This window comes from Myodes glareolus, chromosome 10, assembly GCF_982192425.1.
Source record: "Myodes glareolus chromosome 10, mMyoGla1.1, whole genome shotgun sequence".
NCBI classification, from domain to species: Eukaryota; Metazoa; Chordata; class Mammalia; order Rodentia; family Cricetidae; genus Myodes; species Myodes glareolus.
The window spans coordinates 84,868,803-84,882,519 of NC_142035.1; the positions used below are offsets into that span (position 1 = coordinate 84,868,803).

The 13,717-nt window shown below is 47.1% G+C and overlaps 1 protein-coding gene across 9 annotated transcripts in view; it reads left to right on the top strand.

The window, feature by feature from the left end:
• Alkbh3 (alkB homolog 3, alpha-ketoglutarate dependent dioxygenase) overlaps positions 1-12,450 on the top strand; it is a 33,653-nt gene extending 21,203 nt beyond the window's left edge. For all 9 annotated transcript variants that reach the window (XM_087911366.1, XM_087911364.1, XM_087911365.1 and 6 more), the window contains 2 exons: positions 11,416-11,514; positions 12,092-12,450. In XM_087911366.1, the coding sequence (XP_087767492.1) occupies positions 11,416-11,514; positions 12,092-12,211 (219 nt within the window). In that variant the 3' untranslated portion in view covers positions 12,212-12,450. The remainder of the gene's footprint in view (positions 1-11,415; positions 11,515-12,091) is intronic.
• The last annotated feature ends 1,267 nt before the right edge of the window (positions 12,451-13,717 follow it).

A 13,717-nucleotide genomic window follows, 5' to 3' on the forward strand; every position in this document is an offset into this window, starting at 1 on the left:
TTGGAATTATCATTTGCTTCCTTGGGACCTTGTCTCAGCCAGAATTTGTGCCCTAATATGTTCTGGAAATAACTAGTTCCCGAGTTTTTCTTTTGCTTGTTTATCCGTAAAGCTTCTCACTGTGTGGCCCAGGTTGACCTGGCATTTTGGATCTTCCTGCTTCAGCTTTCTGTATGTTTGATTATAGATTGTCACCATGCCCAGTGAAGTGATTTAGAGGTTTTCTTTTCATTTACAGTCATATGCATATATGCGTGTATGCCAGTAATATGTGTATGTGTCAGGGCATGTGTGTGCCACATCACATATGTGAGATCGGTGGCAACTTTTAGGAGTGTGTTGGTTCTCTCCTTTCCACCATGTGGGTCCTGGGATCAAACTCAGACCATCAGGCTGGATGATAGGAGCCATTGCCTGCTGAGCCATCTTGCCAACCCTAGATTTAGTAGTTTGGTTTGGTTTTTAGTGTTGGGGAAGGGTGTCTATATATGTGTGTAGAAAACAGATGGGTGACTCTGGGTGACTTCTCCACCTTATCTTTTGAGACACTGTTTCCCACTGAACACAAACTCACTGGTTTGGCCAGACTGAGTGATTAACAAGCCCCAGGGAATCCTTCTGTCTCTGCCTCCCCAGTGCTGAGATTGCAGTCACTTGGTGCCATGCCCAGCTTTTTATGTGGATAATGGGGATCCAGACTTGGTATCTCATCTCCTCTTCTGTACTCCTGGATTTAAAACCACATTTTCCAAAATACTTTAATGTATTTCCATGTATGCCATTGTTAAGTATGAAGTTTGCCAGCAAATTTGACCTTAAAGCCTTATCAGAGCAGTAGAGTTTTTTCCTACCATTTGCGCTACTCTAAGACTGTTCCTGAGGGTTCTGGTGATTCTTTCTTGGTGGATGGCAGTGTAACTTAGGAGAAAAGGACTGTGTTTTTGAAGAGCCAGTGAGCCAGCATGAGGAGCACAGTAGGTGAAGAGATGGGGAAATGGGCAAGGCTGGGTCCAGCAGACACTTGGGAACTCCAGGGAGGACATTTCAGTACATGAAGAAGCCAATGAATGTGCGGAGCAGAAGATCTTGGCCTGGGTGATGCTGTAAATGGTCAGTGTTGCTCTTATGTGGAGCCCAAGCTAGAAAGGAGCAAGAGCAGAGCAAGGCCAGTGAGGAGCCTCTTAGACGTTGTTTACACCTGGGGCCAAGGGAAAAGAAGACAGAGGAGAGAAAACTTGAGCTGGAGGGAGCATGAATTTTTAAGGAGATATTGCAGCGGTGGTCCACAGGTGTTAGGGAGGGGGAAGGATGCTCTACCCTTACTAGATTGAGAGGTAACCATCTCCTATATGAGAGGGCTTCAGGGGATGTTTGTGTTTGTGGAGATAGCTAGGTCTCAGGATGAGGAGGAAGAGGGTCCCTTCAGGTTGAGGATGTAGGCAGCCTTTCTCTTTGTGAACAGGAATGCGGAAGGATGTGATGGAAGGCACAGGAGGAGGTGTGAGGTATGTGTGGTCAGGTCATGCCCAGGAATAGCCTGGACGAGCACTCTGCTATTGATGGGTCACCTCTGGAGTGGTGTGGTCAGCTGCATGCCGGGCAGGCTGGATGTGCTTTCCTGCTCTCGGAGGACGAAGGGTGTTTCTGGCGCTGCACTCTTTCATGATAGCACTTCCTCTGGACTACATCTCTGGGAAATGTGTGTCATTGAAAACAGCATCCTCATCACTAGCTTCAGATTTCAAGGCGACATCCAGGAGCTCGAGTGGCTACAGCTCTGAGTGAAAAGCTGGGCTTGCTGTTGCTTCAGTTCCATAATTGCCAACAATCAATCTGAATAGTAAACACCAGCGAGTGCTTCCCTCTGGATTCCATTCCCTTCTAGCACGTCTGGTTGAGGAGGAAGGACAGGGATCTGCCTGCTGGTGTGGGCTGCAGTGTTCTGCTTTGTTGCCTACAAAGAACTATGCTGCAGCCAAGGACTACTCAGGCCTCCAGACTGTCTTGTGAGCCATCAGGGCACTGGTGTGGTCCAGCAAGGTCAATGCCTGGAGTGGGTAATTGGTTGCACCCACCTGCCCTTTCTGCTTACTTTTCACACTTACTCTCCAGAACCTTTCAAACCTAATGAATGCCAAAAAACAAGAAACAATTTGCTAAAATTCCAGACAGTTGTATGTAGCAAGAGAACCTCAAATGGTTGGTTTTGAACCCCTGAGCTCTGTGATCCAAAGCTCTGCTTTTTCAGATCTCATCTCAGAGGGGCTGCTTCTGTTTTTAAAGCGGTGTGCTTCGGATCAATGCCCAGGATACTGTCACTTCATTGTGAGGTGAGTCAGCAGAACTGCAGAAATGACTGTGGGGTCCCTTTTCACCACTGCACAATAGCCCCACTGCATTCAGTATTGCTGCTGGTGTGCCTGACCCATGAAGCAGCGTCAGTGCCAGCCAGGTGCTCACAGGTAATACAAACACTGTAGGAAAACCAGCTGCAATGGAATGGTATAGTTGACGAAAGGGCCTTTGTTGACATAGCCATGTGTTGGGAGGTAGGGCAGAAGGGGGACATGTGGCCTTAGCATATAGGTAGCTGCATTTACTGTTTGAAATATTGCAGCTTGGGGTGGGGGAAGAGGCAGCAGCTTTTAGTATACTTATCAAACCGTTTTACCAGTTGTCTGATCCTTGGGTCAGAGAGCTGGTGGGGGGAGGACCCCATTATATCTATTATCATGTTGAGGAAGCTCTACTTGCTTCTGTCCATGTTCTAGCGCCTTGGCTGCTCTTGGTTATGAAGCATAGATTTGGGGATGGAGGTGTAGCTGAGTGGTAGAGTACTTCAGGGCCCTGGGATTAATTCTCCAACAATGCTCCTCTGGGGGCAGGGAACTGGCTGTTGGGGAGGGGAGCATAAGAGCAAACATGCAAGTTCAACCAACCAGGGTGGTTAATCAGCAGACAACTTGAGTTTGTCTTTAGAATGCAGTGATGCACATCTACAATCCCCAGATTCCAGAGGTGGGAGGCAAGCTCATGTGTCAGCTAGCATGGAGTGAAATGACTGAAACTAGAGACAGAGAGACAGAGGCGGCCCCAATACAGTGGAAAGCTGAAAACTGACCTCTGACTTCCCATACACCTGTGCGACTATGCACGTGCACACACGAAAAAAATTCTGAAGTGAGAAATGGGGGGTTATAAAAGGAAGAAGAGAGAAGTGAGGTAAGGTTGGCTGGAATGAACTGCTGCGTAGTCTCCTCTTGAAGCATCTGCTCCCCTGCCCTGCTCTGTTAGAAGTGTGTGGATGCCGTTATCTAAAGCCAAAAGCACTGCTTCTCCTCAGCCGTCCTCTCCTAATGCGCTGTTGCTCAGTGCTGTCCACCTTGTGCCACGTGAAACTCCGTGTCTTTTTCTTACTGGCTTCTCCAGTCCTGTTCTATCTGGATTATTCATATACCTTCTTTGTTACTTCTTATCTCCTTTGGGGTTTTTCTTGACATGCTAAGATGGATTAAATAAGGATGTTAGAGCTTATCTTTGGCTCTGGTATCTTTCTCCTAGTTTATAAATGCCACGTGGGGAGGCCGCTGTCTTGTCACTGTGTCCCCAGTGCACAGCACTGATTTGATTAAGCAGCAATAAGCAAACAAATAGGAGATCCTCAGATCTCATGTCTCGACTGAGCTTTGGAGAACGACTTCTCAATCTCTTTTCCCAGGTTCTGCTATCATTTTCTCTGCATTTGTGAGATGTTTCTACTTCATAATAGCACATGGAAGTTCCGAATTCAGCCTTAAAGTTTGAGTCATTATTTTTTCAAAAAACAAAACAAAATAAAAAAAAAACCACCAACCCACTGCATAGAAATCCATTTCTGGTGATTGTGTCACTAATTTCTTGGCCAGACTAATGCTATATTTAGTTCTTTGCTCCCTGTTTCTCACCAAATCAGTGTCTAAATGATCTGAATTCTTATTTTTCTTTTTTTGATATAATATTGCCCAAGCTGGCCTTGAACTCTCAGTCCCCTTTCTTCAGCTTCTTAGACTGTTAAGACTGTAGTTACCACTGGGCATGATGACACACGCCTTTAATCCCAGCTCTTGGGAGGCAGAGGCAGGCAGATCTCTGTGAGTTTGAGGCCAGCCTGGTTTACAGAGTGAGTTCCAGGACAGCCAAAGATACACAGAGAAACCCTGTCTTGAGTTTGAGTCCCCCCCCCCAGCCTCCCAAAAAAAGACTATAGTGGCTATGCCACTGTCCTGGCTTTCTGATTCCTTTTTTTTCTTTCTCTCCTCCTTTTCTTCTCTCCCTCTCTCCTCCTCCTTTTTCTTTCTTTTCTAAAGCATGATCTTGCTATATAGCCCAAGACAGCCTTGAGCTTATGATCCTCTTGCCTCAAGAATCCTGGCATGCACCATCCTCCACCCTATCTTGCTGCTAGTTCTTCACTGAAATGTCTAAAGATTTCCTCCATCTCCCAGTGACATCTTCATCCCTGCTCTTTTACCACATATCCAAATGCCCAAAACTGTCTTTCCCTGGGTGCTCTCAGCCCCATTCTATATCATCCTCTGTCCATTGCCCCAATGCCAGATAGTAATTTTAGGAGCAGCGGCATTTCCACCTTTCTCCTCCCCACCAACCAGATATTCACTTAGTACCTACTGTGTGTTGGGCACTGTGCTTAGCTCTGGGGATATGACACTGAGCAGAAGAAAGATGGAAGTCCCAGGAGCTATACAATTGGAAGGAGTGTGGGTTTTACTCTGTGCACAGTGAGAATCAGTGCAGGCTGGGACATGATCTGTTCCCATGTTTAAGGATAACTGTGGCTCTGTGTGGATAACAGCGGGGCAGGCAATAGCATTAGACTACCTGGGGAGCAGTAGACCCAGTAGGACGCTGCTAACTTGAACCAGATGCTGTGGGAGGAGGAGAAGAGCGTAGATTTGAGGGATGTTTGGAGAGGTAAGGCAACAGAACTTGCCAGTGTTTCAAATGTGGGTGCAAGAATCAGGAATGGCTCCCATGTTTTTAGCTTTTTTACTCCGTGGATGGAGGTGCTGCTGTTAACTCAGGTGGTGTAAGAAAAATTTCTTGATTTGATTTTATCCTTTTGTAAAGAGGTCCTTTCTCTCAAGATTTATTTTTATGTTTTCAGTGTTTGTCTGCATGTATGTGCACATGCTACTGACATGCCAGGCCTGTATAGGTCAGGGGAGGGCATAGGGTCCCCTGAAACTTGAGTTACAGGCAGTTGTGAGCCATCATATGGGTGGCAGGGAACCTAACCTAGGTTCTCTGCAAGAGCATCAAATGTTCTTCATCTCTAGCCCCAGGAACTCTTTTCCTGCGTGGTAGGTTTATGATGCCTGGAACTTACACGTGTAAAGTAGCCGTTACGTGGCTTCAGTTGTCAGAGACATCGTCCAGATTGTGAGAGTTCCGCCAGGTGAAGCACTGATAACAAATGTCATTTTATCATGTTGCCCGCCTACTGTCCTGAATCTCAGGTTACTGCTGTTACTGTCCTCATTGTAGATAAGGTAATAACAGACATAGTGTCACCCTATCGCAGGACAGTTTACAAACTGTGTGCTGAGTTTCCAAGACGAGAGAACAGAGGGAAAGGGGCGCAGGGCCAAACTTGAGCTGTTTCTGTCATTGGTTTACTAGCTCAGAAGAGGTTGTTGCTGCTGCTAGGACAAATGGGCAGGAAGGAACCCATAACCAGACTGTCAGGTGTGCACATTATCTACACCTGGCCTGCACGGCGTTCCCATTACTCCTTGTGTGGTTGCTCTGTTCTCCTGAGTTATCTGCCTGCCTTTTAGGCATGCTTGATACCTCCCTGTTAAGTACTGTCTGGGCTTCCAGGGCCGCCGTAGCCTGTGAGTCTCCTCTGATGCCTCCAGTGTGCTAACTAGCGATGCCATGTGCCCGGTGCTTCCTGTGAGTTTGGGAAATGAGAAGCAGGTAGCAGGCGCTTACTTTGTTCCCATTGCCCTTTCTGCTTATTTGTGTTTTGTTTTTATTAGGATCCTAGTAACAAGATGAGAGTTTTCTTTAATTGCTCTTCCGAGGCTTTGTAGAATACCAAACGTTCTGCTGTTAACCCAGCACACACTGGGGAGCATTATTATGCTAGAACAGCCTTTTCTGCTGTGGGGAGACAGCGATGTGATATCTGAAGACAGAGCAGCGTGTGGCACGGGGGAGGGGCCAAGGAAGAGCTGCAATGACAGCTGGCTCTGTGAGGTCACAGACTAGCCAGGGTGTGAGGTCACAGACTAGCCAGGGTGTGAGGTCACAGACCAGCCAGGGTGTGAGGTCACAGACTAGCCAGGGTGTGAGGTCACAGACTAGCCAGGGTGTGAGGTCACAGACTAGCCAGGGTGTGAGGTCACAGACTAGCCAGGGTGACTGGCGTAGAAGCAGGAGAGTTCGGGGGAGGTCCTGCAGCAGCACACTGAGACACCTTGAGTGTTTTTAAAGAGACTAAATTAACTGTCCACATTTCTAACTGGAGATTTCATATAAAATCCCCACTTAGCTTCTTCTCCAGAAAAGCCAAAGCATGAACCAGCACTGGGCAACAGTGAGAGGGGCTGCTCCCCATCAGCATTCACCCCAGTTTGCAGACCCTTGGCTCCTCAGGATCCCCACTGCCCTGACTGCTGTGTCATTCCTGGCTGCATCTCTCTTTTATGCTCCTCGAAGGTGCTGGTTCCCTCCTGTAAGGTGAATGTGTCGTGTCATAAGGAGGCATGAGGATTGGAGTTCACCATGTGAAAGCTCTGAGGGGAAGTGATTGTGGGCTTGAGCACTCACAGGTCTATGCCCACCTACTGCCCTGCCTCCTGCCAGCTTTTCATTCTAGTTCCCCAGACTTATGAGAAATGGATAGCATTTCCCTGTGGGTTTGCATTGAGGATTAGTGATGGCTGTGTGTGATGTATGTAGTGCCCGACATGCCCACCTCCACCATGCTACCAGCATGGTTAAACCTGTCTACAAGCCTAGCAGGAGCCTTCCATTCAGTACTTGGATATTGTTATGAGAAACATTGGATCAGTGGTAGAGTGCTTGCCTGCCATGCATGAAACCTCGCCCCCCTTTCCCAACCCAAAGAGCATGGAAAACAAACAAAAGCTCACAAAACAAAAATGCAGTTTAGACTAAAGAGTTAAGTCTAAAAATGTGAGGTTTTTTTCCCCCTAAGGAAACGCAGTTGTATATTTTAACTTTCCTCGGGATGGAAAAAGCATTTCTAAGCATAAAACCCATGAAAGAGGCCAAAGAAAGGTCAGTGGAGTCATATCCAGAAACTCTTGAGCTGTTCAACATCAAACAATAGTTAAAAGGCAGAAGGATACAAGAACAGTACCTGCCAGACTTATGCCGAGGTGAGCGGTTTGCCAGCTCAGTGTCTGCAGTCACGGATGAGTTAGAAAAGTGCTAACCCCACAGCATAGCAGACAGAGACTGCAGTGGAGGAAAGACGACAGCGGGTGTGCACATGGGGAAAGTGGAGCGGGCTGCTTACTTGTGTCGTCCGTTCCCTCGCTTTCCCACCACCAGCAATGGGTAGTCTTCAGCCAGAAGATCAGTACTGCCATATTTTCCTCCTGGAATTACCAATTGCCAGAAGCTTTTCGAGGAAGCAGTTTGGCACTATAATCAAGCACCTTAAAGGTCATACCTTTGCCCAGGTGTTCCATCTTTAATACTCTATCCAAGGTATATATGTTTAGTAATGCTTCGCCTCAAGGCTGCTTGAGTCACCTTTTCTTAGTCCTTTACAAAGAGCAGCAGCAGCAGATCTGCAACACTAGGGTATTAAAATCTCAGTCTCACAATGGACCTAATCTTCACTGCTGTGCCCAGCACTGCTACAGTGCCTGACACACAGATGGCCAAACGTATCTGTGAGTGTCAAGAAAAGAAAATGCTTGTGCAAAGCAATATTACATGGCAGTATTTTTTAACTGTTACTATTTAAAGACAGCTAAGTGCTCATCCATTAGAAGTGGAAATGATGTATAGATGGAGTACTGCGTGTGGACTCTGGAAGGGAGGAGCAGGGGGCTTCTGCGTGTTATTGGCACTTTCCTCTGTCACTTAGCATCCATCTACTGATGTGCCCTAGTCACGAGTGTTTCCAACCAACAGCAGCACACATGCTGAACAGTTAGAACTGCATCCCTTACATGAGTCATGATGTATTATTCTAGAAAGAAAATGTGAAGGTTTTAAAGTAATGATGGCTGAAATTTCTAACACCCTTTAGGACAAAAAAAGAGGTGATTACCTGAAAAATCCAAGCTCCATAATGTGCATTACCTTTTTAATGAGAAGGAAATCACCTAGTTTTCTGTCTGTGGGGGTCAATAATGACATAGCAATGAACACAACCAGGATTTCTCCCTAAGTTCCATCTTCCTAAGGAAAGGAAATAGGACAGTACCTTCGTAGGATGACGGCAGGAATGTGCAGAGCCCCAGCATTCCTTAGGAAAGAGTACCCGAGCATCCAGATGAACTGCTGTACTTGGAGAGTGAGGGTTCTCTTCAGGATGGGTAGAAAAATAAGCAACGTGTGGCTTTTCCTTCTATTTATTAGGTTACAATATGTGGGAAAACTTCAGAACATCTACAGACACCAGTCACTCCCCATAGGTGGACTGTTAGCCTAGAAGCTTCTTTTACCTAATAGCAGGGATAGACATTTCTATCTTAAGCTGCACATTGTTGTCCTGCCTAGGTATAGCAGAGGGTCACAGAGGTAATGTAGCCATTGCTAGCTATGAATGAACTTCTCTGATAGTGAGGCCCCTGCTCCTCAAGTCACCCAGAACAAACATTGGGACCATAACAACTCTTATAAAGAAAACATTTAATTGGGGTGGCTCACACCGTTTCAGAGGTTCATCATGACAGGGAGCATGGAAGCATGCAGGTAGACATGGTGCTGGAGTTGAGAGCCCTACATCCTGCAGGCAACAAGAAGTTGACTGTTAGTCACACTGAGGGAAGCTTGAGCAAAAGAGACTTCAAGGCCCACCCTCACAGTGGCACACTTCCTCCAACACGGCCATACCCTCCAATAGTGCCACTCCCTTAGGAGCTATTTTCTTTCAAACCTCCACACTTGCCTCAATTACTGTCCATCTCCTGCAATTAGGAATAGTTTTCTAAGTCGCTGGTGTTAGGAGGGATGCATTACAAGCAGGGAAGAAGCAGTATTACCTCTCCGACCACATGCTCACCCTCATGTGAGCACCACATGAATGCTCACCCTCAAGGACCTGTCTTTTGGTGTGGCCAGTGGCTGTGCTGAATATTATGTGTTTAGACTATGCCTGAAACTTTGTCTCATTGGAGAATTCAAATCATTAGAGTATCGAGCGCGTGTGCTAAGCTTCGTTTCTGTCAATGCTGGTGCTGGCCTCTTGCATGCAGAATTCTCTTGCCTCAGATGTAGTCAACTTCATGGTTCCAGATGGAATTACAGTGCGCACTCCCAACCCCCACGTTGCTCTCAGCACCTCTACCTCCCCGCAGCGTTGCCGTTCTAGAAGGTCTCAGAATTGCCCTTGTGTGAAGTCTTTCTCTGAGTGTCATTTCGCTCTCATCCTCTCATCGTAGTGTCTGCACAATTACAGATTCATGCCGTGCTGGCCCTTCCCCACCCCCACCCCCCCGCTGATACTGTAGAGAGCAGGAGAGATCCCTCTGCCTCCAGCCAAGTTTTAACTTGAGCAGACCTGCCTCTCAGTCTATGTTAAGCCTTGAAGCCCTCTGATGTCATGAAGAATGGACCCTCTCTTTTCCTGTCTTTTCTCTAGCAAGAAAAATGTCCTGTGTCTGGCATACTTTTCCAAGCACCAACTTTTACCCTCTGAAGTGTAGGTGAATGTGGAGGTGGGCATGGCCTCCATGGCAGGGCCACTTCCCAGTGCGCTCTGCTGGACTGAGCAGCAACAGGCCATTGTTTGCTACTTACTTATTCCTGGAAGAGACAAGGTGACAGCCACAAAAAAGCAGCCAACCAATCGAAAGTTGTTTCAAACATTGCTTATGTCTTCTGTCTGTAAAAATTCTGGCTGTCCTTGACAAAGTCACTGCCAAGGGTTGGGCCCTGGAACATAGACTGTTTGTACAAGTTCAGTATTGTTTTGATTTTAGGTTTTCCTGGGGAAATGATTGTAAACAGTTAAGTTCTCAGAAAGACCCCTGCAGTAATAAACATAAACAGACTCGCGCTACAGTAAACCCTGCAATGACCCAAACACAACTGTCGCATGGAAGGGAGGCAGGTGGCCGGATGGGCCCATTGTCTCTACCCACGGGAAGTGAAGAAAGCAGGAAGCTCAGGTCTGCCCCATTCTCACCCAGGGTGACTCTCACTCTTGGTGACTGAGCCAGGAAGCTGTTCGCCGCACCAGAGCTTTACAGAGGAGCAAACCACCTGCTGACTTCTTTCGCCAGGCACGCTGTAGTGACAGTGTAGGCACTGAGCGGAACTATCCGGTGTGTTCAGGATTTGTGGTCCGTTCTCAAAAGCATAACCATCAAACAGCCAGGCTGCTTTGACAGCACTGACCAAGTCAAGCCAGAGTGCCTTTCTTTGAGAAATTCCTGCTATTGAGAGAATTTCTGTTTGGAACAAGACAGGAATACATCTCCCAAACACCTAGAGTAGCCAAGGGGAGAGCTGGGGTCAGTTCTAAAGCAGTGGCTCTCCACCTGGGGCTCACGACCCCTATGGGGTTGGGTCAGACGGTCCTTTCATAGGGGTCGCCTAAGACCGTCAGAAATCATAAGATACTACGTTACTATTCATAACAGTTAATAAACAGCAGCAACAGTGATTGTATGGCTGGGGTCACCACAACATAAGGAACTGTATTAAAGGGTCACAGCATTACGAGTTGAGAAACATTGTTTTAAAATAATTACCAATTAGTAAATTAGCATATTATTGCCAGGTGAAGCATGCCTTGATCAAAGGCTATTTTTTCCCATTATGTTGGATCATTAACACTGTGTAGCAGAGGTAGGTGAATCTGAACCTCGTCCTAGGTCAGGATGGACTGAACATCCTGGGGAGCGGTGACTACCACGATCTCACCCAGTTCTTCCTGCTGCAGGTCCCCACGTCCTTCACACACATCATCTGAGGCACAGACTGGCCCTGGGCAGCAGATGCTACTACTTGTATCTTCTTTCCCATGGCACAAATAAGTACCTTAAGGAGTAGAGAGTAAAATAGCTAGCTGCCTTAAGGCCAAGGGGCTGCCAAGAGACAGAGCGAGCTCCCACAGCCTGGCTGAGGAGGAACTGCCTCCAGGTTCTCTTGCTTCTTGACCATATGAACAAAAACTTGAGTGGAATGGCTGCTGTCTTCTAGGAAGAGAATGGAGACTATACATACGTGGAAAGAGTGAAGATACCACTGGATCACGGGACCTTGCTAATCATGGAAGGAGCCACACAAGCTGACTGGCAGGTGAGGACTTGAAACTACCACTAATTTCTCTCTGGAGGCAGCGTCTGCCCTGAGAAGCAGCCATTTCAAAGTACACGTAGGGAGGGAAGCGAGTGCTTATACTGGGCAAGTAGCAATAACGTGATGTCACCCAGGGAACCGGTCAGAGCAGACCCCTCAGCAGAGGTTTCTGGTTGGTTTTTGTAGTGGTGGAGGGGTCCCCGTCCGTGCTACCGCTGCAGCCTCTGGCCGCTGTGCCTGCTGGCCACTTCACACGTGACTAGCATGAATTTACTTGTAAAACTCTCAGTGGCTGCCATCTGGGGCCTCACAGCACAGCAACTATTCTAGGTCATTGTGGGTAAAGTCACATTAGATAGAAGCAACAATTAGAAAAGGTCGAGATGCCTTGCTGCCAGGGATCAGGGAATTTTGTTTCAGAGGAGACCTTTTCCCACGGGACTATAGAACACCTGCTCGTTTAGACAGGGATAAAATGGAGCTATTTCCATATCTTCATAAATAAGTTGTAAATCATGTTGAACTAAAAATAATGCACGTGTATTTATTCCGGACAACTATTAATATTTCCATTTAGCACCGCGTGCCCAAAGAATACCACTCCAGAGAACCGAGAGTAAACCTAACCTTCCGGACCATTTATCCAGACCCCAGAGGAACACCTGGAGATGGGACATGTCCACAAAGTTGCCACTGAGGTGGGGGCTGTGCACCTAGCAGCCCCTCCCCCACTCTTGGAAGCACTTTGAGAAGCTTCTCCATGCACTCTGGTGATGTGGCTGTTTGGAAATTGTGGAGTTTGCTTCCCAGGTCCTCCTCCTTTGGATGGGAGCCATGTTGCCAGCATGTCTACGAAGGGAACGGTTGCTCTGAGACAAATCTCTAAATCAAGGGCTACCATTAGGCAAATTAAACACTGCTATAACTGTGCTCACAGATGATTTGGTCCATCATTCCCTTTCCTGCTGCCCTCCCCCCTTTAATTTGAAGAAATACAAATGGCCTTGTGCCTCTGGGAAAAATCTGAACATATTTGTTCCTTATGACGTTAGCAAACGGAGATTGTAAATACATGTCAGTGACTCTGGAGCCTTCCACAGGCAGACAGCTGCTGAAACCCAAACAGAGGTGGCTTCTCTGGGCTTTGTTGAAGTCTTCCTTGACTCCTTAGCATCTTGGCTTGTGTGTTACTGTAATGGGAAGCTGCACGTCCAGGAACACTGTTTATTCAACTGATCTCCCAGCTGTCTGTCTTCCCGGGCACACTCAGGATACCGGCCTCTGAGTAAAGAGGAGGCAGCCTGCTCCTGTCTACACTCTAGGCAGTCCTACTTGAAAAGACAACACTGTCTCCTGGAAGCGACGAATAACTGGATGTCAGGAAACCAGGCTGAAATTTTGGTTGAAGAACAACAAATGCCCAGTTGGTAACAGCTGTTCCAATAGATTCACTTTCCCTGGAGAATTCCTTGAGTCATTTAAACCCAAACCAGATAGAATCAGAGCAACCCTGCAGGGAATAGCCTGGGTGACCTCATGGCTCTTTCTACCATAGCTTTCCGAAGCCTGTGACTAAGGCTCTTCTGACTCACTGTTCCCTTTTTCTGGGTGCCCAAGTTCAAGGGTTAGCCTGTGATGTCACCAAGGTTTCCAAAACAGAATGGGGTAGCTGCCCCTTGTTGCACCATAAAAACACATGACTCCTTGGCTTTGGCTCAGAAGCAGTATACCCTATTAACTCAAACCCAGAGGAGGAGTGAGTGTCCGTGGATGAAAGTAGGACACGGGTTAGGTAGAATTTCTCTCCTGTCCTGGGAGGGAAATTTACTCTGGGTTTTTATCCTGTTTCCATTCCGTGGATGATCCCTGTGACATGGACGGTTGCCAGAGGCTGGGCAGGCTCACTCAGGGCTCAGATGAAACCAGCCTGACTAGACACTGTGCTCCCACAGCTAGCTCCCTGGTTCCTTGTATCAAAGTCTGTTTTTTTAAAAAAATATGTATAGTTTCTTCTATAAGAAAATTTAAAGGCTGTGTTAGAGTTTTAGCATCATTCTAAGCCTTCCTAGGAAGAAAGGATGAATCACCGTGGGCATAAGCTCTCTAATTCCCAGCTGTTCTCCAGTTAAAGCCAAGAAAACCTAGTGTGGTCAGCTAGGATTAGGAATTTGATAACTGAAGCTGGAAATCCCTCCTCCCTTTC